The 24,104-nt window shown below is 40.6% G+C and overlaps 1 protein-coding gene across 4 annotated transcripts in view; it reads left to right on the top strand.

The window, feature by feature from the left end:
• Window positions 1–24,104, top strand: part of SHTN1 (shootin 1) — a 54,813-nt gene that overhangs the window by 11,546 nt on the left and 19,163 nt on the right. For all 4 annotated transcript variants that reach the window (XM_069020117.1, XM_069020116.1, XM_069020118.1 and 1 more), the window contains 7 exons: window positions 1,960–2,020; window positions 6,117–6,211; window positions 8,322–8,490; window positions 11,045–11,142; window positions 12,080–12,161; window positions 13,881–13,975; window positions 22,891–23,037. In XM_069020117.1, coding sequence (XP_068876218.1) covers window positions 1,960–2,020; window positions 6,117–6,211; window positions 8,322–8,490; window positions 11,045–11,142; window positions 12,080–12,161; window positions 13,881–13,975; window positions 22,891–23,037 — 747 coding nt within the window. The remainder of the gene's footprint in view (window positions 1–1,959; window positions 2,021–6,116; window positions 6,212–8,321; window positions 8,491–11,044; window positions 11,143–12,079; window positions 12,162–13,880; window positions 13,976–22,890; window positions 23,038–24,104) is intronic.

The following is a 24,104-nucleotide window of genomic DNA, read 5'->3' as shown; positions in this document are numbered from 1 at the left end:
TTCCCCTTTCCCTGCACAGGGAAAGCTGCTGTGCCTTACAGCGTGCTGCCTGGAGGATTTTAAAAGGAGTTTTTCCTGTTGTTGGGATAGGGAGTGTGCTATGTCCTCTACATCAAGGTTTCCATCAGTAGGAAAGTGTCATTGGCGTCCTCAGGCAACAGATGAGATCCTTAAAATGCTAATGTTTCTGGGTTTTAAACTGACCACTAAAGGCATTTGCTCACTTAATGTGCAGTGGGCTGAAAGCTTGCAGTGTGCAGAAAAATCCGTGGGTGAAGTATGTCAGTGTGGCTGCAGTGTCTTTCTTGGGAAATAGAGGCAGCAGCAGCTCACACCAATTCCCCTCTTACAGCAGAACTGTGAACTGTGCTCTGCAGGAATAGCCAGAAACGCTTTCTGCATCTTTCACTGCCTTCTGCTCTTTGACTGCACTTCTGCCACAAAGGTAACACGCATTTTGACTGAGAAAACAGAGGGAGGGCAGTGAGCAGCAAGATTCATGCACAGATTTCCCTTCCCTAGCTCTCCTGTGCAAGATTCTCTTAACAGGTTCTTTGTTAACAGGGCCCCAGGAAACGGTGAGTCCTCGTCTGGCGCTGCTTGCTCAGCACGTCTTTGCTCCTTGTGCTCCTTGTTTCACAGTCCTTAGAGCAGCTGGTGACTGACCTGTCCCCCTACTCAGCCCCTGTCCCTTGAAGCCTCATCACCCCACTGCCATCAGAAGAGAGATTGCTTGTTGAGTGCAGCTCCTTTTGCTCCCCAGATATCCATCAGCTGCCTCTGAGGCAACACCAGTGGCATCCTCGCCTTGCCCAAGTGCAGATCCTTCTTTGAGTCTCATCCAAGGTCCTCTATAGCTGATAGAAGAGTTCTCTTGAATTTGGCTGCCTTTGAATCGGACTCTCCCCCTTCTTGTTGCTTAACAGCAGGCTCCTTTCCCAGCTAACTCAAAGTGGCTCCTCATGTGGAAAAACTGAAAATCGAGCAAAATCATTTCAGGGTTGTAGGTTTTTTTTCCCCCAGTTCTGTTCCAGTGGCCAGCATCCTTGTAATTGGAGTTGGACTGTAAGGAGCTCAGTCACACAGATCTCTTCCAGAAGTTAACTCATGGTCTTAGGTTGATTTTTTGCCGTGAACATGCCCAGCCGCATGTGAGGAAGGATGTGTGTGTAAGGCACCTTGTGTGCCAGTCATACTTCCCCCTGGGTCATGTGTTTTTCACACTGTGATTAATCACTGACTGTGTCTCTTGTGAATTTTACTCATTTCTTTGAGTTCTTTCATTGACTTACAGAATGGGTTTTCTTAGAGAACTTTATTTAACATCTGTTTTATTCTTTCTGTTTGAAGAAACCGTTCCATCGTAAGATCAGTGATTGCAGACCTGTGTAGTGTTAGCAATAACCACAAAATTAATAAAAATGGGGTGATGGGAACTCCTTAAAGCATGAAAATGAGTGTCATTCTCTCTACAAAGCCGAAGCTTTCCTCATGATGTTATGAAACTAAAAACAGCATGTCCCTGATAATTGGCTTTGAGGTTTTCCTTGCACATGGTAGGTATAGAAATGTAGGCCTCTTTCCTGAGTCTATTTGTGTTAAAGAAACTACACTTACAGCCTATTTTTGGCATGCAAAGTATTGCTTCTACTGTCAGTGTAACATGGATAACTGTTTATATCAGTTTTGGATAATGTGTCTCTTTAAAATATTTTCAGAATAGCTCTGAATTGGAACCTAAATCAAGTAGAGCATGCCGGTTTGGTTAGGAAATACTCTGAGTAGTGAATTTTTAATGCATAATTTCCATCGATCTTACATGGCTGAAGGGAAAAAGAAATGCTTTGATAGGCTTTTGTACATTGTTGTGCTGGCAATTGATCTTGGTTGATTTTACATGTTGTGACTGCTAATTAAGTAACTGGGATCAGTGTTTCATTTCAATTTTCTCTTCTACAGTGTGACAAAATCAAGCAAGAACGAGATGAGGCTGTCAAAAAGCTGGAGGAGTTTCAGAAAAGTAAGCTGATAATATCAGTGTGATTTTCTTGATGTAGACAATTATGAACATAATTCTGCATGCTCTACAGCAGTGTTAAGAATGCTGAGATTCGGGTCCATTTGCTGTTTCTTCTTCAAAGCTATGTTGAAGGAGCTAGTCCAGTGAGACTTTGTCCATATTCAGACTAAATGCTGTTACAGCATTTGTACTCTCTGGCACAGGTAGTCATCCTCAAGGTGCAAAGTGGTGAAAATACAGTGGTGCAAATGTGGCTCTGTCTCACCTGGATTCTGCAAGTGACTTTTGGAATGATGCATGCTTGAAGTGAGTGGGATTTGATGCTGTTGCTGAGATTCCTAATAATAATAATAATAATAATGGCAATTTTTTTCATGAAGGAGTAATAGTCCATTAAGCATAGACACACCAGGAAAGGTTTTTAGGACAAACTGCTCTCATGTGGTAATTTTTAGTGCAAGTTCTATCTTGTCTGGACTGTGAGAATGTCAATATTCAGTTTTACACTTTCATGGTAATGGTTCTATTGAAACCGTATGGTGTCTGGAAGCAACAAAGCACATCTAATGGGAGTGGAAGTATCCTAGTGGAATAGCTCCTTAGAAGAGACAATTACAATGGGATTGTGGTCTGTTATGTCTGGTTTGTGCCAGTACAGTGAACTGCACGGTGAAGCATCAGAAATGTGGATGAAGTTAATGCAGGAGAAGGAAATCACATGGTCTGTACTTCTGTGACTGTGTTAATAGAGGAATTCGCTCACTTCTGTTTTATAATAGTTGGTGTGATACAATTATGGAAAATAATCTAAAATCAACAGGAATTGTCTACTGCCTTAAATGATCTAGGTAACTGTTCTGTAAAGCAAGAATTTTCCCTAAGAAGGAAGTATAATTCCTCTGGAAAAACGGCTGCCTGTTTTGTTTTTGTTATGATATAAGGAATACTGGAGTGTGGCAGAAAATGTCAAGTAGTTAAGACTTAAAATTTGAGGTAATATTTGATGTTGTAAGATTTTATAGGTTTCTTTTATCTTCCTTTCACATTTTTAAAGGACATACCTTGTAAACATAGTGATAAAATGCCAGGAATATTAGGATTTTAAAGCAATAATAGAGCCCATTATTTAAACGACAATATAAAAGGCAATTATATTGATGAAGAGCTACATTGGCTTTGTGTCTGTGAATAAACTTGGCCTGTACTCAGCTTCTATTTGTTCTCCTGGCATAAACACATATTGTGTGTGATTCCAGTTTAATGGGGCCCCGTTTGTATGCCAAGCAGCTGCATTTTAGGCCCTATTGCGTGATTTCATAGCTCTCTGAAAATTGGTTCTATTGAGCACAAGAGATAGAAGGTGGTGGTGGGGGGGAAAGCTTCAACACACAATCATTTCTTTTCAATTGGAGCCAGCAAGGTTGATGACAACATGACCATTGTGTTATAATGATAAGACCACTAAGGATCTGTACCTCTCATCAAGGCTTTCACACAACAGCAGATACAATTTAATTCACTGCTCTGTCAGCAGTGCTGATACCATTATGCCGTCTGTCTCCACAGTTATAATCACTGTCCTCCGAGAAATGCAGTTGAAATGATCTTGAGCAGTCAAAGAAACTCTCAATTAAGGCTGCCACTTCCAATGTGTCAGATTGTGTCTTATGCACTTGGTACAATTTTCACTTCCAATCCTGTTTATTTACAATGTCTACCAGTAATTACGCTTAACATGTCATTTAGTGAGGGTGCCCCTGCCAAGGAGATTGTTGGGTGCTGCAGTACCATTGAGGGGGAGTTTCTCGCAGTCAATGCCATCAGCGGCTTTTAGTCCCTGATGGGATGCAGTAGTAATGTTGATAATGCAAGTATCGTGCTCATCAAGTCATAATTAGATGCCACTCAAATGTGCCACTTGTAATAACAGTGTTGATTCATGTTTTCTCGGTGACTGCAACTACTAATTAGTTAAGTGGTTTTTGGTTGGCCTGCATTTGCTGCGGATTATTATTACCCCTGAAAAAAACTGTCAAGGTTAGAGATGTTTCAGGCCACTTAGTGCTTCTTTATGAATATTAATATTGACATAATAAGAACTTTGGACAGACTTAGGAAATAATATATTTTTTGTATTTAATTTGGAAAGACTTTTTTCCCCTGAGTTAATCATAATTGCAGGTTAATTAAGTTTAAATGAACCAAGAGTAATCCCTAGTTCTGCCATGAGAGCCTGATCCTTGTTTCCTAACTTTAGCCTTGCTTGAGGCCATTAGATTCCTGTCTGTAAAATGGGAGCAGCTCTGTATCTCCACTGCTCCCTCATCCAGCCCAAAGCATCTCATTGCTGAGAGCTCCCAGGGCTCAGCAGAATAAAAACAGAAGAGATAGGATCATGTACCACCTAAAACTTTTCCTCTCTCAAATTAAATGTAGCAGCTGGTGTGACGCACTTGGAGCAGGTAATTTCTCCATAGTCAGGAGAAATGGAAATAAAAAAGACAACCAAAGAAAGAGGTCTGGTTTCTCTGCTGTTAGAAGACTTCATGTGAATATAGTTTTTAGACCAAGATTTACCAATAGGATCCCCCCTGCCTTTTCTTTTTTTGTAGATTTTGTGTCTTTCGTGCAGCTACTCAGCAAACCAATGTGTTGCTGGTTTCCTCTGGTAACAACAAAACTTTAACAATGAAACCTTCAGTTGATACTAAGTATAAAGCTGCATAAATAACAGTTGTTGATGGCCTCCTTCTTCCTATCCTGAAGTCCTGTTTTATAGTCATTAAGATGACCTCTGTGTATCAAAGAGGGCTGAAATAGCTCTTCAGTTTTTAGTCAAAACTCTTGGAAGAGGGCAAGGGGGCTCTTCTACCCAGTGGTATAAAATCACTAGGTTTTAAAGCTTATCTTGATGAAAAGGAAAGGAAATCCTATTAGGAAAAATCCTCTGTATTTACACTATATTTTCCAGCCTTGTTCCTGCTTCAAAGTGTTGTTCAGCTGCAAATAGCTCCTTTCCGTGCATTGAAATCCTGACACTGGGCTGAGAAGGAATCTGTGCCATGCAGTGACTTGCAGAATTATGGTCCAGGCTGCTGCTTAGGATGGATGAGAGTGCCAGGAGCCAAGGGGGAATTGCATCCATGAGCCTGAGAAATGGAAAAATTGTTCTTGGGTTTTCTGCTTTGCTCCCCTGTGCAGCCTTAAACCTGTCCCTTAGAAAAAGACTTTGAACACTACTAAAGTACATATGTACTGCTGGAAGTTAAGTGGAATGCAAGCCAAAATGTACCTATACTTTTACATTTTTTCTGACTTGCATTGGTTTCCTATGTTACAAAACAAGATTTGTTCCAGAACTTTTTGGTCACTCTTTTGCCTGGCTTTGACAGAGTGATGTGTACCCACAACTGCAATAGCAATTCTGTAGCTGCAGAGGAGAGATGTGTCTCTTGCTCCTCCAGCTGTAACATCAAGTGTAGTAGCACAGCCATACGTTCCAGATGCAGTCAGACAGCCCCATCTTGGCCCTGGTCTCAGGGAAGATTTTGTGAGTGTGTTGGAATCTATGTTGTGGACAGTGAAGGTAGGTGAGACCGTGGTGCTTATTTTAGGGCCAACTCAAGCACAGAGAGACTTCAAATAAGAAACGGACCAGAAGGTGAAAAGAAACTTTGTAATACTCCTGCATTAATCTTGCTGATTAAAAACATCAAGGATCCACTCTTCTGAAAATGTCATGATGGCAGTCTTAAGGGATAATCCTAAAGATCTCATTCTGATTCCTCAAGTGTTAGTGAAATACAGATGAGGAATGAGGATGGTCAGGAAGGGTCCTGCTGGTCTTCTGCTTCCATAAGTTTATGCTCAGTTCTGCAGTTGCTCTAATGCTGTAAACATGGCTTGAGAGAGTTGCTTAAAGAAACAAACCAAGTATTCAGTGCTCAAAACAGTTCCTGTCCATGCAGATTATCTAAGGCACTTGTATTTGAAATGCTTACATTGAAAGTTAGCAAAAGGAGATGTGCTGTTTCTGATCATGGGAGGCATGTGTAACTCTGGAAAACACTGACTAATTTTTGAACTCTTCCCTTAGTTTCTCACATGGTTATTGAGGAAGTAAACTGTATTCAGAACCATCTTGAAATTGAGAAGACGTGCCGTGAAAGTGCTGAGGCTTTGGCTTCTAAGGTGAGAAGAATCATGGTGATGCTGTTTTATCTGATCTATTTATTCACTCACCTATTTATCTCTTTATTTATTTAAAACTTGAGATTGTATGCATGACCCTTAATGTGTTTCTGTGTAATCTTGTGGAGTTGTGAAATAGTTTAGAAGTGGCAAAAAACTAAAAGCCAGATGCGAGATGCAAAACACCATTCCTGCCTTTAAAGAAAAAGAATACCCATTTTAATGTAGTTTCTGTTTTCATGGACCAGCATCCTGATCTCTAGTTTTCATATGCATTTAGGTTAAATGGAAAATAAGTTTTAGAACTCCTCTGTGTGAAAACAATAATGAGCATTTCAATGTCTAAATCAAATGGAAAAAGTCAACCACTGCATTACATTTCAGGTGATTGTTTATGAAAGCAAAGTGAGGGCAGGGGAAAGGTGACCTCCACTGCTCTGTTGATTGCGTCTAGTCTGATGAATTTAGCAAGTGTGTAATTTTCTATATTCCATCTCATCAGAAGTGCATTATTATTAAAGAATGTTTTTATCTCTCTTATATATTTTTGGTTGTGTAAAATGCATCTGAGCCACTTCATCAGAAAATGGATTACAGCAATTTTGAACCAAATTTCATTAGCAATGCTGACTGCCTTTTTTTTTTCCTTTCCCCCCGTCCCCCCCATCCCATTCCCTGCCCAAAGTACATCCTTAGATATGGTAAAAATCACACCAGCAAGAAATCACTTTAATTTAGATGCATTAGCAATGTACTTTCTGGAGGTATTTACTTAATTGTTTGCATAATGACACTATATTAGAATTCATAAGATAGACAATCAGCATATAAGCAAGAAAATGAACACATTTATGCAACTTGTCTTCTTCTCTGCACTTTCCCTGTAATGCACGTACAAGGGCAGTTCAAAGACTCTCTTTACTCCGTGGGGCTGTTTGTCGCTGTGAGCTGACTAAACCATGTGGGGTTCTTCACACCACTCTCCCCACTTGCTCACTTTCATTCTTTGGGAGTGAGATGAAAAAGATCCTTAGTAAATCTTGCCTAGTTGAAGGGCTGAGGGTAAGGGGGATCAAAGATGATGGCTTAGGTAAAAATTCAGGGTCACATGAACTGTACAGTGTATGTTTACTCTGAAGCTATATATTGGACTTCTGAAGTCAGTGTTGACTTTGACATGTAGTGTCTCATTAGTAGGAAATTGAGTCTCGTTCTTAAACCTGGGCACAGGGAATGCTTGGCTGGTTGGGTGGGCAGTCACCCTGACATTTACCTGAACACCCCTGAGGCTGTGCTGAGCTTACAGAGAGCTGCTGCTGGGGGTGTCTGGATGCAGGACAGTGAAGGAGATGATGGGAATTAAACATTTGCAGTGGCTTCGGTTCAATTTTTCCTGATCAAGACAGAGATGCCTTGCAGAATCTCTTCTGTACCATCCACCAACCAGTCATATGTTTAAGGATCCAACCTAAAGTGGTTTTTGACTTGTGGTCTGACCCATAAAGAATTGGTTTATGAGATGGCTTTCATTTCATGTATGTTGACTCTACAGTAATAACTCAAAAGAATTCTGAGATAATACTGCTGTGACTACGAATATAGTAGTGGTAGTATTTGTAGTTTATAAGCAAAATAGGGCATAAGAGAAGGTAAGAGTTTTTATTTAACCAGTTGATACAGCTGGGAAAACCAGGTGAGCTTTCAGGGACACAAACTCTTCTTCAGGTCATTCAGTTGGGACTCCTGACATGTTTAAAGGTGAGGAGCTGAAGCAGCTATCACAAAGCATGTGTAGCATTAAGTCAGCTTGATAGCTGGTTTGATTGATTTGAACCTACACAGTAGTAATTAAACAGAAGTACTAGAGAGGAAAAAAGGGCATGGATAAAGCATCATGTTGAATTCAAACCTCTCAGAGGAGAAGGTGGACAAGCATCCCATCTTCAAACCACTCTAATATTGGATGGAACATGTAATCTAAGGTTACTTTGTCTTCTTTGTTTGATACATCTTTTAATGATAAGGAAAAAAAAAGTTGACTTTTTTCCTTGCCCAGCGTCTTAAAGACAGACTAACTCGCTTCTTGCTGTTTGTCCTTCTCACCTTTCAGCTGAACAAAGAAAATAAGACCTTGAAAAGAATTAGCATGCTTTATATGGCCAAACTGGGCCCAGAAATTATCACTGAAGAGATTAACATTGATGAGGACGAATCATCCACGGATACAGAAGCTACCTCTGGATCATGCAATTCTGTGCACTGTCAGCAGCAAATAAAAGGTGAGTGTTGTTGCTGATCCTACACCACCACTCCAGGCAGAAGTTGTCTTAAGAACAGCAGTGTTGGTTTGGACCAGAGGCTGGTCTGGTTCCAAGTCATGCTTCTGGGAGTGGTCAGAATCAAAGGATTTCCAGGAATGACTAAGAACACGGTGGGCTGGTAAGTGTGTAACATAAATGGTGGGGGATATACAGCCTGCAGAGGAACTTAATGCAGTAGGAAAATGAGATCTACCCACCTAAGAGAGTTGAGTGCTACTGAGTCAGTAAAAGAAATATTTCCTAAGACCCTTAACAAAGTAAAAGTTAAGTAGAAGGACAAGGTCACTTTTAACTGCAATGTCATTATTTCAGAGCTTGTCAGCCAGGACTCTCCATTTCTGTTTCCATTATGTACCTTCATATGCACAAACTTCATTCATGTTCCAGAGCTATTACCAAACAAGCAGCTTAAAAAGGAACTGTTGTACTGGGTAAAACAGCAAAGCTTGAGAACATGGAAGTATATTAATAAGACAGATCTGTGGTTTTTTTTCAGAAATTTCTGGTTCTTTTTTGAAAGCCAGTTTATATTTCCATCATCCAAAATCAGCCTTATTTCTCATCTCTGTGATGAAATCATCATGATTTTATGTATTGTTGTGTCATAGTATCCAAAAAAGGGGAACACCCACATTCTGGATTGGGTGGCAGGAGAGATTAGGTGTTTAACTTCTTAAAAAAAAAAGCTTTCACTGTTTTTCAGACTGTAACTTAGAGTAGCAAATGATGTTTAAGTACAGATTTTCTGAACTTTCAGTATGACCTTGTTAATTGTTGTCTTTTTGAGTGCAGCAGCCACAATGAAGTGGTACAAAGTATCACTGAGGAAAAATGTGTACTGTAAAAATGCTTGTGGAACAATCCCACCCAAGAAATAAGGTGTCACAGTACCCTTCTATAATCAGCAGATTTATACCCTATAGATGTAGGAAAAGAGGCAGCAAATGGTGTGATGCACACCATGCAACCCATGTGAATGAGAAATAAGACTCTGGAATACCTCCTGCCTTTATTGGAGAAAGGTGTCAAGAGTACATTTAGAGAGCAAACGCTGGCAGCAGATCAGATGGGAGCATTTTTAGGAGGGTAGCAGGGTCAAACTAGAGAAATACTGTAGAAAGGCTCTGATGCATCTGCTTTCTGTCTTGATGAACAGTTCATTAAAGCATGAAAAGTGGTATTTAGGGGCTCTTCTAAGTCCTTTAGCCTTCTCACCATTCAAGAAAGTACTGAATGTTTCTTGGAATGCTTTCTTCCCTCCCACGACTTTTCTGTGAGGATACACGAATAAGGCAGTAAAATCTGAGGCTCTCTGTGGTATGTGGATATGCCTTCATCTCTGGATGGTGAGGTTGATATATGTGTTGTAAAACCAGAATTAATCCAGGTACCATGAATTTCAGTGAGACTTTTTTCCCCATAAATTTCTCTGGAGAGCACAAATCCTTAAAACGAACAATGTGTATCTTCTGGGAAAATGGGTCTTTTTATTTGCTTTAGAAACTGTGTGCCTTTGATTTAGAGGACAATAGATCTGAGGCTCCAGAACTGGGAAGGGGGGATGCTGGTGTAGAATGGACGTTTTCAAGATGTGAGACCAAACAGAGTGACATCCAGCATGTCATCATCATCTGCAATTGATTAGCCATAATTTTCTCAACCCATGGCTTGTGTTCAGTGAACAGCAGTGCTGTGAAATACTGGAAGCAGGTGGGGAATGAGAGTACTTACTGAAAGCTAATATATATCAATAAATTTTGATTTTTGTGGTGATTTTATGTTAACCTAAACCTTGATACATTATGTATGCAAACTGATCTCCTGTTAAGAAGTTATTATAATCAAATGTTTTATTCCATTGTGAATTTAATTTATTTCATATTTTAATAATTAAGGAACAAAAATTCTGAGGGGAAAATTACAAGCATTAGCTCTTCCATCAGTAAAGGTTATATTCTGACTCTGTTCACATAATGTTGCAAAGACTATAAATTGGCAGCTGTTCAGGACAATTTCTTCAGTGAAAACCTCCCAGATATTAACTGCCTGTTGTTTTGTTTATTTCCCTTGTGACAAGAACTCACGATCCAAAAAGAATTGAAGTGCATTAATTTGTTTTAAAGGATGCCTCTTAAAAATTACTTTCTGCTGCCTCCATACCAGAGTCTCTGTGATGTGACAGTCTCCTGAGCAGGACTGAGGACACTCTTCGGTGGCAGGATTGGCCCTGTTATAGCAGGAAATGAATCATTCAGAATGCAAATAAAGACAGCAGGACTGAACAAGGAGCTTACCTCAACAGAGTAAAGCTGAGACTGTGGCCCAGTTATAGATCTGTTACTTGACACTTATGCAAAGCTCATAAATTATTGAGGATGTTCCTTGATTACAACTGATGCTGGATACATAGTTCAGGTGTTTCATACTCAGCTGTACTTGCACTGCCATGACATTTCCTTTGTTGTTGTTTTTCGAATAAAATATATTCTTCATTTCCTTCCTCAAACTGCAGAGCTGCGAGATCAAATCGTATCTGTTCATGAGGAAAAGAAGACCTTGGCCATTGAACTGGAAAACCTGAGGTGCAAACTTGCAGAAGTAATTGAAGAAGTATGTATTGTACCATGGAAGGCGAGACCATGTTAGTGTGGAGTCGGTACTTTCTGTATCTTATTCTGCTAAAAATGCTCAGTTGTGAAGTTAATTGAATACTGTCTAATCTCAAGTCCTGCCAGTGATGGATCACTTAAGGCATGTCCCTGGAAGGGACCCTCTACGTCACAGTCCAGTCTGCCACTGTAGCTGGCACATGACTTCTCCTTGTCTGTTTGATCTGTTCTAATGCCCATATTACAACTGTCACCTCCCCTTCCTGACAGCCCCTCACCCTTCACAGCCTGCAGCTTCTTTGGATTTCCTGAAACCCGTAGATGTGTAAGAAATACTTCTGTGGGACTGTAGTTTAATCACTGGTGCTACTTCATTGAGTATATCCTTACGTTTAGCCATTGGCAGTGCTGTGTCATGGTAATTAGACCAGCAAATTGGCTTTTCAAGCCAGCAGAGTTTCATTCCTGCTTGAAAACTGGATAAGCCATGTACTGATGCAAATCAGGACTTAGTGGCTCTTCCTGTCTGTGCAACACTTGCATTCAGAAAGACACAGCTGACAGCACTTGGACAATAAACAGAGCCCAGGAAAAAAAAAAAAAACAAAAAAACCCAGGAGTCTGACTATATTAAAATGCAAACAGTCAAGTAATTTTTCAACCAGGTGCTATGGGACCTGATCCTGAAAGGTTCCAGAGATGTTATATTTGCAGCTGTGACTGGAACGTGCCATGGGAGGATTAGTTCATAACCCTTTTATGACATCTGTTATAACATATAAAATGCTTTCCATCCCTCTGGAAACCCCAGCATCAAGCCAAACCTAGGAAACAGAACTACTGACAGCAAAATACTGCTTGCATTATGTATGTGCTGTATGCCTTATGCCATTAACTAAAATGCTCTTGTTTTTGATGTGTTCTTTATACTTTTCTAGGTAAATAAGTTGAAAGAAGAAAAGGCTGTTTTGACAACTGAAGTTAATAAGCAACAAAAGCTGTTGGAAAAATGTAACAGAGGTGTGTGGTCACAGCAGGTTCTCTAAGAGTTTGCTACATCCTTTGCAGAAGCTTCAGAGCTTTTCTGTTGCAGTACAAAGAGTAGATTACAGAACAGTGACTGTGGTCCAGATCTGACACTCGACCTTGTTGCTGCAGGCACTGCATCAACACATGGACTGTGCCAGACTCTCTGTACTCCAGACAAATGTGACAATGTAAATAGCAGGTGTTACGTGAAAATAGGAAAACTTTTCCTGTGTGACACAAACAGCAAACGAGGGCAGGGGCACAGTCCCTCACAGAGATGGAGTTTGAACCTTTATCTCCTGTTTTCCTAAATAATTACACCAGTCTTCCTTTTAGTTGGGACACAGCTTATAATTTTGAAGGTCTAAAGACTTGGGAGCAACTTGTTTTGTTTTCAGAGGATGATTGGAAAAAGGCAGGAGTGCTAGAATGTAAGAAGTATGATTTTCAAATGATGAAAGAAAATCAGAAATTTTCCTTTACTGGAAAGAGAAGAGAGGTAAAACCAGGGCAGGGGAAGTCTAAAAGGAGATAGGGCTCAGAAAAGAAAAGCTTTTGCTTAATGAAGGTGAGTGCTTCTACATGAGTGATAGTTGACCCCAAAGAAGTTTAGAGGAGAGGGAAAAGGTTTTAGTGCCTTGGATTACTCTGCCCTTTCCTCTTGTTGCTTACTAAGCCTTAAGAAATTAAAAATTGTTTGGTAAAAGGCCTCACTGGGTATTTCACTTTTTTCTGAAGTGGAAGACAATGGGTCTGGCTGAGATATAGTAGGGCAAATCCTGTAAGCTTTCTCCAAGTGTCCATCTCTTACCCCTTCCATGTGTCTGCATTGCTTAAGCCTATGACAGGCAGTACTTGAAGGCTCTTAAAACACCAAACTTCAGAACAGCTGATTAAACAGTTTCGCTTGAAGCTTTTGATGGGGTAGTGTGGCAGATGAAAATTTTCTGAAATTTTTTCTTTTTTCTAAGCATTATCAAAAGAACAACCTCTGGTTTCACATGTGCCTGTTTTCCTGGAAGGAAGAGTTAAATTAAAGCAAGATTTGTTTGTATGCATGAAATGAGCTACCAAAGTATTCAATACCTCCTGTATCCTGTGTTTATGTGGCACTGTGTTGGAGCTGTGCACTGAGTGCATTTCAGTCAGAGTTGACGAATTTATCTTAAGTCTTTCTAAGTGTGTCATAGTTTGTTGGCTATTTTTGGTGTGTGTGGTTGGTTTTTGCTTATTTGCTTTTTTAAGTTAGCATCATTTTGTGAGTCAGGTGAGCTGGGATGTGTATCCCAGTGTCTAAATTACCACTGACTGTACCTACCTTTAAAAACTGTTATGCTCATCTCCAAACCAGATAAACAAATACACATTCCTCAAGAATAACATAATCCTTGGTAGATTCAGCAAAGCTCTTTTGAGGCAAAGAGAGGCAAAATATGGTCTGTGGTACTTAATGCCTGTTACTGGAGATTTTGAGTCTGAAAAGGAGGGGGAGTATTACTCTATTAAGAAGATCAGTAATTGTGCATATGTGTGGTGAGGTTTAAGAAAATATTGCAAAGAAGACTGTATGGAAATGTGAAACTAGGTCATGCTGTCAGTCTGGGATTCATGGTACTAGGGAATAGCAGCTTATCTGGGTAAATCAAACAGTAGTTCTTCTTTTGATCTGTTCCACTTTTATTTCTGATCTTCTTTTATTCTTATAAACAGTGTCTGTGCTGGCAGTAGAGGAGTATGAAGAGCTTCATGTAAACTTTGAGCTGGAAAAGAACCTGCGTAAGAAAGCAGAGTCATTTGCACAAGAGGTGAGTTGTCAAGGAAAAGGGATCTGGTAAAATGAAGACATGGTAACTGGGCAAAACCTTATCAGCTTGGATGACTTGAATTCAATTCCCAGCTCTCATCCAGCCCTACATATGACTTAGCCAACATCTGTATTTCATCCATAAAAACAGGTTTACTGTTTCAACAAGCATTTATGAAGCACTTTGGAATTATTCATGCAGTCTTACCCTATGTCCCTTTTCAAGGCAAGGCTTTAAATTTATAATGGGCTTAGTTAGCCACAATATTTCAATGTGGAATATGTAGTTGTTGGATCTGGGAGGGATTAGCTGCCTTTCTAGTGATATGTTTTGAAGACTGTGTTTTTCCTGAAAAATATGTGGACTCATAAAAAAGGTGTTGCAATAATACAGTATTAGTTGAGGGACACATATTCATTTTGAAAGATTGTATTGAAAGTACTTTTTGTAATTGAATAGCAAACTGACAGGCAAGAACTTAAGTACAATGCCAAAGAGATGCTGATTATTTACAAACAAATATATCTTGGATTTTGTCATAATTTAGTTGTTGCCTCTTACAGAATATGGGCCCCTGTTGGTGCAGACTGTCAGAGTGGCTGTTCACTTGAAGGCTTTCATTCCATAAATTTCTCTTATCCAAAATGAAATCATTATAATAATGAACTTCAGGCCTGCATTATTCTTCCATTTGTGTACCTGCTTGTCTTCCTTTGGTATCTTGCTACTCAGATTTTTAGAAAGCTTTCTAAAATACACAACCACATGACAACAAAGGCATTGCTGATTAGTGTTTGAGGAACCAGCATTTCAAATTACTTAAAAAACCTGTTATCATTGGCCTGGTTTCACACTGATGATGTCCTTTGAGTGACCTGAGACCTTAGAGACAGGCTCTGGGCCACCGCTGCATCCACAGCAGCGCAGCTTTCTGCTCGACTGAGGCCGTGTGAGCTTCCCCTCACATGGATTGTCACAAGGTCACAGCTGTGTTTTGAGAGCTAAGTTTTCTAGGATGTGCTTACAGTAGCTGAGTTTGGATTATGCTAAGGGTGTTCAGGGCTTTTCTGCTTGCTTTCGTTAGCCGCCTGTTTTCTGTCTCTATAAAACCAAAATTTCTGCTGGATTTTCCCTTGGATTTTGCAAAAGCCACAGTGCTTGGTTGTGATAAGCTGTGCAGTGTTGGGAGAAGGAAGAGCTTTGAGTAAAGGGCAACACTGCATGTTCAGTGCTTTGTTCTTGATTCGTTTGGAGCGCTTGGAGAAAGGAAATAGGCTCCAAGTAACATGGTTGTCACTGCAGCTGAAGAGTGGCACCTCTTAGTGTCCTGTATTAGTGTTTGAGATGTCTCAAACAGCCTAAATATGTGTTTTAGCTCAGTAAAATACAGAACCGTGGAGCTGCCTGTTTGGTGGTGGACACGTTGTCTGTCCAAGGGGCTGAACCACCTTAATTTTGCCTTCATGGTGTGGTTAGCCCATGCATTCAGACTCACCCCTTTCCCTTTCTCCATAGCATGGCTTCATTTTCTGTCTCTGTATTATGGCTGCCATGGGAGGGACTAGGGAAGTGGCTGCTGGGGGCTGCTTTTTGGAGGGATGCCCTTGGCCTCCTGCCCTTCTGACAGGTGAGGAGGATTTTCCACAGCTAAGGAGCACTTGGGAGTGCAGGTGTTGAGAGATAATGGGCAGGTGAGCCTGTGTGCAGAAGCGAGCACAGATGGGGGAGAGGAGAGACATGGAGCAAGAGAGGGAGGGAGCAGGCACATATAGGAGTGAGGGAACACTTGAAAATCAGAGCTTTTGATTAAAATAAAAAAAAAACCAACCCAGTACAGCTTTAATTATAGTCATGCTGCTGGCACCACCATAATATATATTTAATTAATCAAAAGTGATCCAACTTCAAACATTAGAATTCATGCTCTTTAGAGGTTCTAAAGAAACTGAGTAAATATTGTCAGCCGTGGTGTGGAGAGGGGGAAGGAAGAGGAGAGAGGGTTTGAAGTGAGTCACAATCCATTGTGAAAGGTACAGGAATCTGCATAAAAGAACTAAATAAATAGAATGTGTAAGGGGCGGAGGCATGGAAAAATCTGTACCTACCTGAATAAAACAGCGTTGTTAACACAGGAATCTTGGCAAGCTTAACCAGAATTCTAGTGTCAGGTTTTAAGAGACACTTTAGATCTCTCAGCTGTTTGTGGAGCAGTTTATAAGAAAACAAAGGAAGGCAGAGAGTATCTTGAAGGCCATTGCAATAATGTAGAGGTAGCCCTGAAAAGCACTCTCCCACAAAGATGAGCAAAATACAATACATGCAGCCAAAGCAAGCCAAGAGCAGGAGAACACGGTGTGAGAAGCAAATTGAAACTCTTAGTGATGTAAAAATCTCATGAGTTTAACAAAATAATCTTGCATAAGTGGTTTATTAAACATACATCCTGCCTTGCAGCAGTATTTTGTAAAGCGATGTTGTGGTTTAAGCCTAGCTGGGCAACTCAGCCCCACACAGTGACTTGCTCACCTTCCCCTGATAGGATGGGGGAGAGAATTGGAAGTTAAAATGTGAAAACTCATGGGTTGGGATAAAGACAGTTTCCTAAGTAAAGCTAAAGCTGCACACAAAAGCAAGGCAAAACAAGAAATTAATTCAGTGCTTCCCATGGGCTCAGCCTTCTCCAGGAAAGCTGGGCTCCACTGGGTACAACAGCCACTTGAGAAAACAAACACCATCACTCTGAATGTCCCCCTCTTCCTTCTTCTTCCCACAGCTTTACATGCAGAGCATGATGCCATGTGGCCTGGACTATCCCTGTGGTCAGTTGGGGTCAGCTGTCCTGGCTGTGTTCCCTCCCAGCTCCTTGTGCACCCCTGGATCACTCACTGGTGGGCTGGGTGAGGAGCAGAAAAGGCCTTGACTTTATGTAGGCACTGCTCAGCAATAATGAAAATATATTTCTATTATCAATGGTGTTTTCAGCACAAATCCAAAACACAGCTCCAAACCAGCTACCATGAAAAAAATCTACTCTTCCAGCCAAAACCAGCACAAGTGAACAGTTTATTATTTGTGTATGCTGGTGTAGAGGTAATCCTTGCACCAGAAGTTCTCTGGAAACCTCATGGAGAAGAAGCAGTGTGCTCTCAAAGTTGACATTGAGATGGTTTTTTCCTGTCCTCTGTATCTTGGACAAATAGAAATGAAGTGTCAAACTGCTGAGCAGTTTGTTGGGGTTCCTTTCACTTCTGAGGCTAGCGCAGGCTTTTGCTCAGAATGCACAACTGGGAAAAGAAAATGGTTCTCAAGTGTTTGTGGTAACCTGTAAAACAGTTTGCAGTTGAGAAGTTGAAAGGCTGCATTCAAAGGAACTATGATCCAGATGGATTAAAACAATTCAGTGAATCTCTAATGTGCCATCGTTCATCTTTCCATTGACTTTCTGTCCCGTGCTCATTGCTTACACCATCCTACAGCTGTTTGTGCTTCTAAGTAACTTGCACAACAAAATGTTTGCATTTAACTTGTTTTTTCTCAAAATACCTGCATCCCATACCTGGGCCAATGCACAGCTGACTTTACTTACTCTGCGACTCAGTCTTCCCATATTGAAAGATAAAAGGTGGCTGTGAACTTTAGGAAAATCATTGTCACTCTTAGCAAATGTCTGCACTACTCATGAGGTTGCATGCAATGAGTTCAGTTATCTTGATGGCATGAGCTCCCAAAGAACTCTTCCTTGGATACATTTGTGACCTTTAGGGTTAATTTGTGAGGACTTTTGCATTAACATGTTACATTTGTGAGTGGATGCTGCAAAACCAGCACTGAGAAGCAACTCCTTGCTTACAAGTGCCACACTCTGTGCTTTGCCAAGGGTAGTTCAACAGCAACTGGTATCTGAAAGTACTTAATTTTCAGTCCAGCTGACTGAACTGGATTTAATAATTAAAGAGACATGATAAGTAGTTAGTACTTGAATTCTCCTGAGCCTGGATGTTACCACTTTTGAAGCACAATTTAATGCTAATATGTTTCATCAAGCTTTTTCCCAGGAAGAGGCTTGGGGAATGGTAAGAGATGTAGGCTCTAGGAAACTCTTTGGTCTCTTTCTCTTTCCCCCCCATCTCTTTTTGTTCAGGCAATTAATCTATGGGGGGGGGAAGTGAAGATGTTTCCTCTTTTTTCATGAGGTGTATGATCTACTTCTGAATCTATTAGATGGTGTCTAAATGCTGTAAGGCTGTGAGCATTATAGAATGTATTAGTATTGGTTGTCTTGGTTTCTACCAAGACAGAAAGAAAGCTTCAGGAAATGAAGAAATAAATAAATAACAATAGAGATTATTTTTTCCCCTGTATTTTGGGCAGTTATGCCTCATAAGTAAAGAATGAGTGCTGTAGTTTGAGAAACCCTTTTACACAACAGGCTGGTAAAGTAAATAATGTTTCATTTTTAAGGAAGTCACATTGTTGATGGGAATTCAGTTTGCTCACACTCAAAAGTACAGGCTCCAAGCATCTCTGTGGTGAGAAGCAAATGATGGACAAAAAAGAGGCTTAACTCATCTACTCCAGTTCTCCCATTCTGAGTGAATTAGACCTCTTCTTCTGAGCCACAAAACTTCCTAGTGCTGCAGCTTGTAGCTCTTTAAAAACAGTCACTTCAGAAGCTGTCTGGCAATTAGCCAGGTAACTAAAACCAACTGTGTTGTATCTTTATTGGTCTGAAATATTACGAATCATCTACATGAGTGACTGTTGGCTGTCCATAGTATGCATATGTCCTTTTTCATGGTCACACTGCTCACTTTTCTGTAGCCATTTCAAAATCCAACTAGATTAGACTTTGACTCCTCTAAAGGAGTGTGTATATATATATATATTTTTTTTTTTTTTTTCCCTGAATAGCCATTGAACTAAAAACCATACCTGGAGTTGTATTGTAATCCTGAATTTAGAGCCACTTAGTGCCCTGTCAGGCCATAATCAGACATGATCACTGTGTCATCCCCATCACAGAAAATCCTTCAAATAGCCTGTTCTTTTGGGAAGATACAAGTACCTTGATCCTACCTCCTTGGGTCTTATTTGAGGTCTGAACACAAGATTGTAAGGCTTCAGGGTACACATAATGCCAAAGGCATCAGCTCCTGCAAACTGTGACCAATGTAAATGGTTCCCCCTCTGTGAGGATGACTCACTAATTCCTCTGTAGGTTGTGGAGGGGATGGGGCGGTGCTGCTGAGGATTGAAATAAGGACCAGCTGCTCAGTTGAGTGATCTTCTCTTTTCTGTTTGACACTTCCCAAGTTGGACTCTGCCTTGCTATTTACCTTTTTGTTATTCTATTTATAGAGGACAGCATGCCACTGATTTTTATTTTACTTTATGCAACTATTGATTACCCTACTAGAACAACACTTGCTGTATTGGGACATTTTTATCCCTTCAAACTGTAACTAAGACAAAAAAGTTATTGCTCACAGCAAATGCCCAAAGGATGTATAGATGGAAGTGTAGCCACACATGGATATTAAAGAATTTCCTTTATCATTGTTTTGCTCCTGGGAGAAGGGTTGGTTGGAAAGCACCCAGTTTTATCCTGAGCCTTGTTTGAACGAGGATCGGTGTTCCCAGGGACTTGACACTAATGGAGTTGCTTTCTAACTTTTTTAATGAGGAAGAATTCCTTTTTCAGTCCTGCTGTAAACAAAAAACAGCTGCAGTGAACGCTCTGTTGGGTAGGGGCTGGAGCAAGGGGCTGAGAATGAGGTATGGCCTCACTGAGGTCAAGGGAAAAACTTCTATTATTTTCACCCCCTTTTTCCCACCTCCCCAGTTCTTGTGAAAACTCTGCTGATGGAAAGTGGCCAGCTCCCAGATTTCCTGTATTTTGAAGCTTCTCTTTGTAAACTCAGGGAGAGAAAAATACATAACTGGTTTGCACAACGCTGGGAGATTTAAAAAATCAGACTGATATGTGTAAGCAAATAGTTTTTCTTTGTGACGTGCCTTTAGCTGCAGGTGTGGTTTTCAGTAGATTCCTGCACTATTGACTTGTGTTTCCAGCATTGATTGGGATGCTCTGCAGATAATTGTCTAGCAGGTGGCGAAGTCGGAACTAATCCATCAATTGGTTAAATTCCACCTAGTCCAAATAATCTTGTTAGTAGCTGTTTTGCCCTTTCAGCAGTCACTTTAATTAATATTCAGGGTTGTGCAGACAGTCAGGTTTCTGCCCTGCTGAACCAGGAATTGATTTTTTAAATTTTAAATTAGAATTAATTTTTAAGGGTCTTTTTTGTCCTGTGTCAAACACACAGAGCAGCCTCTCAAAAACTTTGAATCAGTACCACCATCTTGCTTGACAAGACTGTCCTGTCTAGCTTTGTCCCTTCCACTTAGAATATGTTGGCACTTAGAGAAATTGTGTAAGTAACTTCTGGGATGGATGGGACTCCCCATGAGAATTTGGTTCCCATGTGTTGATTGCAGCATTACCTTATAATCAAAACTTTTTTTTGTGGTGTTGAAGACACTTTCATATTTGTGAGCAGGAACATACTTGCAATATCATGAAAGCAATTTATAAAGCTGATTGAAAATGCAGGACTTGATGTGAAAGCTTCTGAGGGAAAAAGTTTTCATCCAGATCTTCAAAAGGATTTTTATCATTTTGTTGCAGAAGAACATGAAACAAAGTGAATATGAATTTTCTGCACTTGGTGAAGTATCTGCTCAAGTTGAAGAAATCAAGTTGCTGTACTTGATTTCTTCTTGTTTTGGCGGCTTTTTGCTCCCTCAGGCTGGAACAACTCTGGTTGGGTTTAGTGGCAGAAACTTGGTGAATAAAAATCTGGAATTGGTCACGTTAAACTATTTTTCAGATTCCAAAAAAAAAAATCCAGGTTTTCACTTTGCTTTGAAAGTTCACAGTGGGTAAACTGTGATGTTTGCTGAAGTTGGCTTCTGGAGAGAGGTTGTTTCTGTCAGGGTTAAATAACTTCTGTGAGTGACTTAACAGGAACACAGAAGACTTTGAGTCAGTATTGAGTTGTTTTGCAGTGACTTAGAGGCCTTTCTCAATATGATGGTCAAAGATGCTGTTTCTTTTAAGAATATAAAGTGTTAAATGAATTTGTTGCAATACAAAGGCAAACCTTTATGGATTGTTGTGGGTAGCTTTGATTCTGAAATTCTCTTGCCTTTGAACTGGTTTTGCCACAGCCCTACTAGTATAAGGTAACATAAGCATAAATGGGTTTGACTGGCAGAATGTGGGGACAGAGAGCTGATGTCCAGTGCACATTTGACTTTGCATTGTCAGCAGTTTGTTCCTGTTTGTTTTATAACAAAGTGTAGCACCAGCGCCTACGTTCATCATTTCCTCTCCATCAAATGCTTCCAGTCCTTTGCTGCCTGCCCCCATGGCACAGCTTTGCCCAGTGGAGTGTTCATTGCAGGTTTTATTGGCATTAGGGCTGCATCAATTGACTCCTCCTGGCACGCAGGGTCAGGCAGGCTGTGAGGGGAGTTAAAAGTTCAGCACGGTCAGTGGCCTTGTCGCTCTGTCTGCACAGCTACACTGGGAGCTGCTTGCTAGGAAGGCTCAGCTGAAGTGTCTGTGCAAAGAATGCTTGCCACAAACCTGCATCAGCTCATATCTGTTGAATATCCAAGTGTATTAAAAGAAATAAATCACAGGGCAGTGCAGTAGCACCAGACGGGAAAAAAACCATGTGCTTGTTGTATCCGTAGTTTTGGTTTGTGAATAAACAGGATGGGAATCTGAAAAGACATCATGGAACTTTTGTATATTTCTAATACTTTATTCTTAAAATATCTCCTTGCTTTTGCTGAGCTCAACAGCAAAACACAGCAGTGTTTTTGCAGTCCGAGGGAGTGCCTGCATTCTCAGGCTGTTCTCTGCTCTCCTGCCATAAGTGGCTCTGCTGACCTGTGCACACTCATGTGAAACCTCAGCATGACCCAGTCCCTGTTTCTGCTCTGAGAACAGGCACAGCTGAGTTTGTCGAGTGGAAGCCCGTGTTGCCTGGGGGCAAACCTCTACCTGAAAGAGATGTCAAGGTGCAGAATAAATACACCAGGATTTTTTTTGTCGGGAAGCAATCTTTTTTTTTCCTAGTTCCTAAACAGTCTGGGAGGAACAGATCTCGTAGGGAAACTGCATATGCTGACAGCTTCTGCACCTCTTAAGTGAAGCCTAGAGAAGTGTGTGATTTTTTTGTCAATGTCAGGTCTCTAGACCTTTTGATTTTTGCCCACCTCCCCCCAGTGTATTCATTTGCCACATCAAAAATATAACTTGGGAAGAGGAAGGAACCCAAGGATCAGAACTAAAAGGCTGAAATTGCCCTGAAAAGCCTTTTCCCAGGGCAAGTACATACACTGATTACACAGACATGGACTGAAATTCATTTCCTGAAGAAATGAATTTCCATCATTCACATATCCAGCTAACCCTCAAATAAGTGGGCTTTATGCCAAGGCTTGCAGAGGTGTTTGAGGAGATAGCCTGTGAATTCATAGATACTTTATCTTCCACCTAGAGTTCTTTTAATCTTTGCAGAGCTCCCAGAATGGGGCTCAGATTGTTCCCATTTCCAGGAAACAGAATTCACAGGTGTGTTTAAATTCTGAATGCTGCCAACATGTGGGTAATTGAGGTGTAGCAGTGGGTGGTTCTCAGCAAATACCTGGTTCCTTTCAGTGTGAGCTTAGCTCTCGTGAATTTTACTCTCAAACTTCCTTTCCCCTTCCTTCTCAGCTTCTTCCTCACTATTCCTACCACATTAACACAATGCTAATATCTCATTTTCTTTCCAATTGCCATTTTAGTATTAGACTGTGCCTGACTGTTGTTTTTGTCGGGGGTGGGCTTGTTTTGGCAGATGTTTATTGAACAAAACAAGATGAAAAGGCAGAGTCAGTTGCTTCTGCAAAATTCTGCTCCTGATCAACAGCTTTTGAAGGCTTTGGATGACAATGCTAAGCTAACCCACACATTAGAAGAAGAGAGGCTTCAACACCAGCAAAAGGTAAAACAGAATTTCTTTTAATCTCATGCAGAAGTCTTTGAAAACCTCCCGAATTTAAGGAGTGATATGTCTTTATTACATTCGGAATTACTTGAGATCATATCCCCTGTAAGAGCTTGGAGTTTAAGAACTAAATTTCAGAGAGAGTTGTGATTCCCTTCTTCTGGGTCACTGTTCAGACATGAGTACAGAGCTCTTGTGCCCGAAGGCGCTGGTTTAGGTAAGTATTTTATTCTGGGTGCCAGTAAAGTGCAATTACAAGCAGTAAGTCAGGTTCCATTAAGTGAAGAGATGACAGGAGAATGTTTTGGACATTGAGTAATACAAAGGGTGTCTTGGGGGGATAAGCAAGGAAGAACATGAGGTGAGAGGTAGGCAGTGCACAAGTGGTCTGGGTCTTGCTGAACAAATGGATGGGGGAAAGCCAGACATACTGGAGCAGGGAAGGGTAAGGTGAATCTGCAAAGTGGGGTGAGAGGATATAAACAAATGTATTCTCTGAAACTGGACTAGATCAAGCTCTTAACTGGGAGAAATCACCATTGCTTCCCAGGAAAGCCTGAAAATGAGCTTTCCTTTAGCCCTGAGGCCTGTTCCTAAAACTCTGGTAATAGAGCAATGCTAGGGATAGGAAACAATTCCTGTCCTTTCATCCATGCAGCAATACTGAGACTGTGTAATCTCAAATGACTCCAAATGAGTATTTTGGAAGAATAATTGCCAGTTCACAGAAAACCTCTGCATCTTTGGCTACTTTGAAGTCTAGAGCAAAATGTATATATTTAGGGAGCTGTGAAGTTACTGCTACTCTGCATCTGAATGCTGCCTCTGAATCCATAATATTCCATTCCATAATATTCCACTGGCATCTGCATGATTCGAGACAAGGGAGTTTAAATAATGAGCCTGTCAGTGGAAGCAGTAAGAGAACAAAAATGTCAATGTTCTCGTGCTTCAAATGAGGAAATGTTCTGAAATTAAATTCTAATTATGTGATAAAAACTCTATAAAAAGAAAGGGAACAATGTAGAGCTTAACCAGTTTGGAGCTAAAGACATATTTTAAAG

The sequence above is a fragment of the Aphelocoma coerulescens genome, chromosome 6, assembly GCF_041296385.1.
Source record: "Aphelocoma coerulescens isolate FSJ_1873_10779 chromosome 6, UR_Acoe_1.0, whole genome shotgun sequence".
In the NCBI taxonomy this organism is placed as follows: domain Eukaryota; kingdom Metazoa; phylum Chordata; class Aves; order Passeriformes; family Corvidae; genus Aphelocoma; species Aphelocoma coerulescens.
The sequence above is the reverse complement of the archived record's forward strand: the minus strand, read 5'-3'. Positions and strand labels throughout refer to the sequence as shown.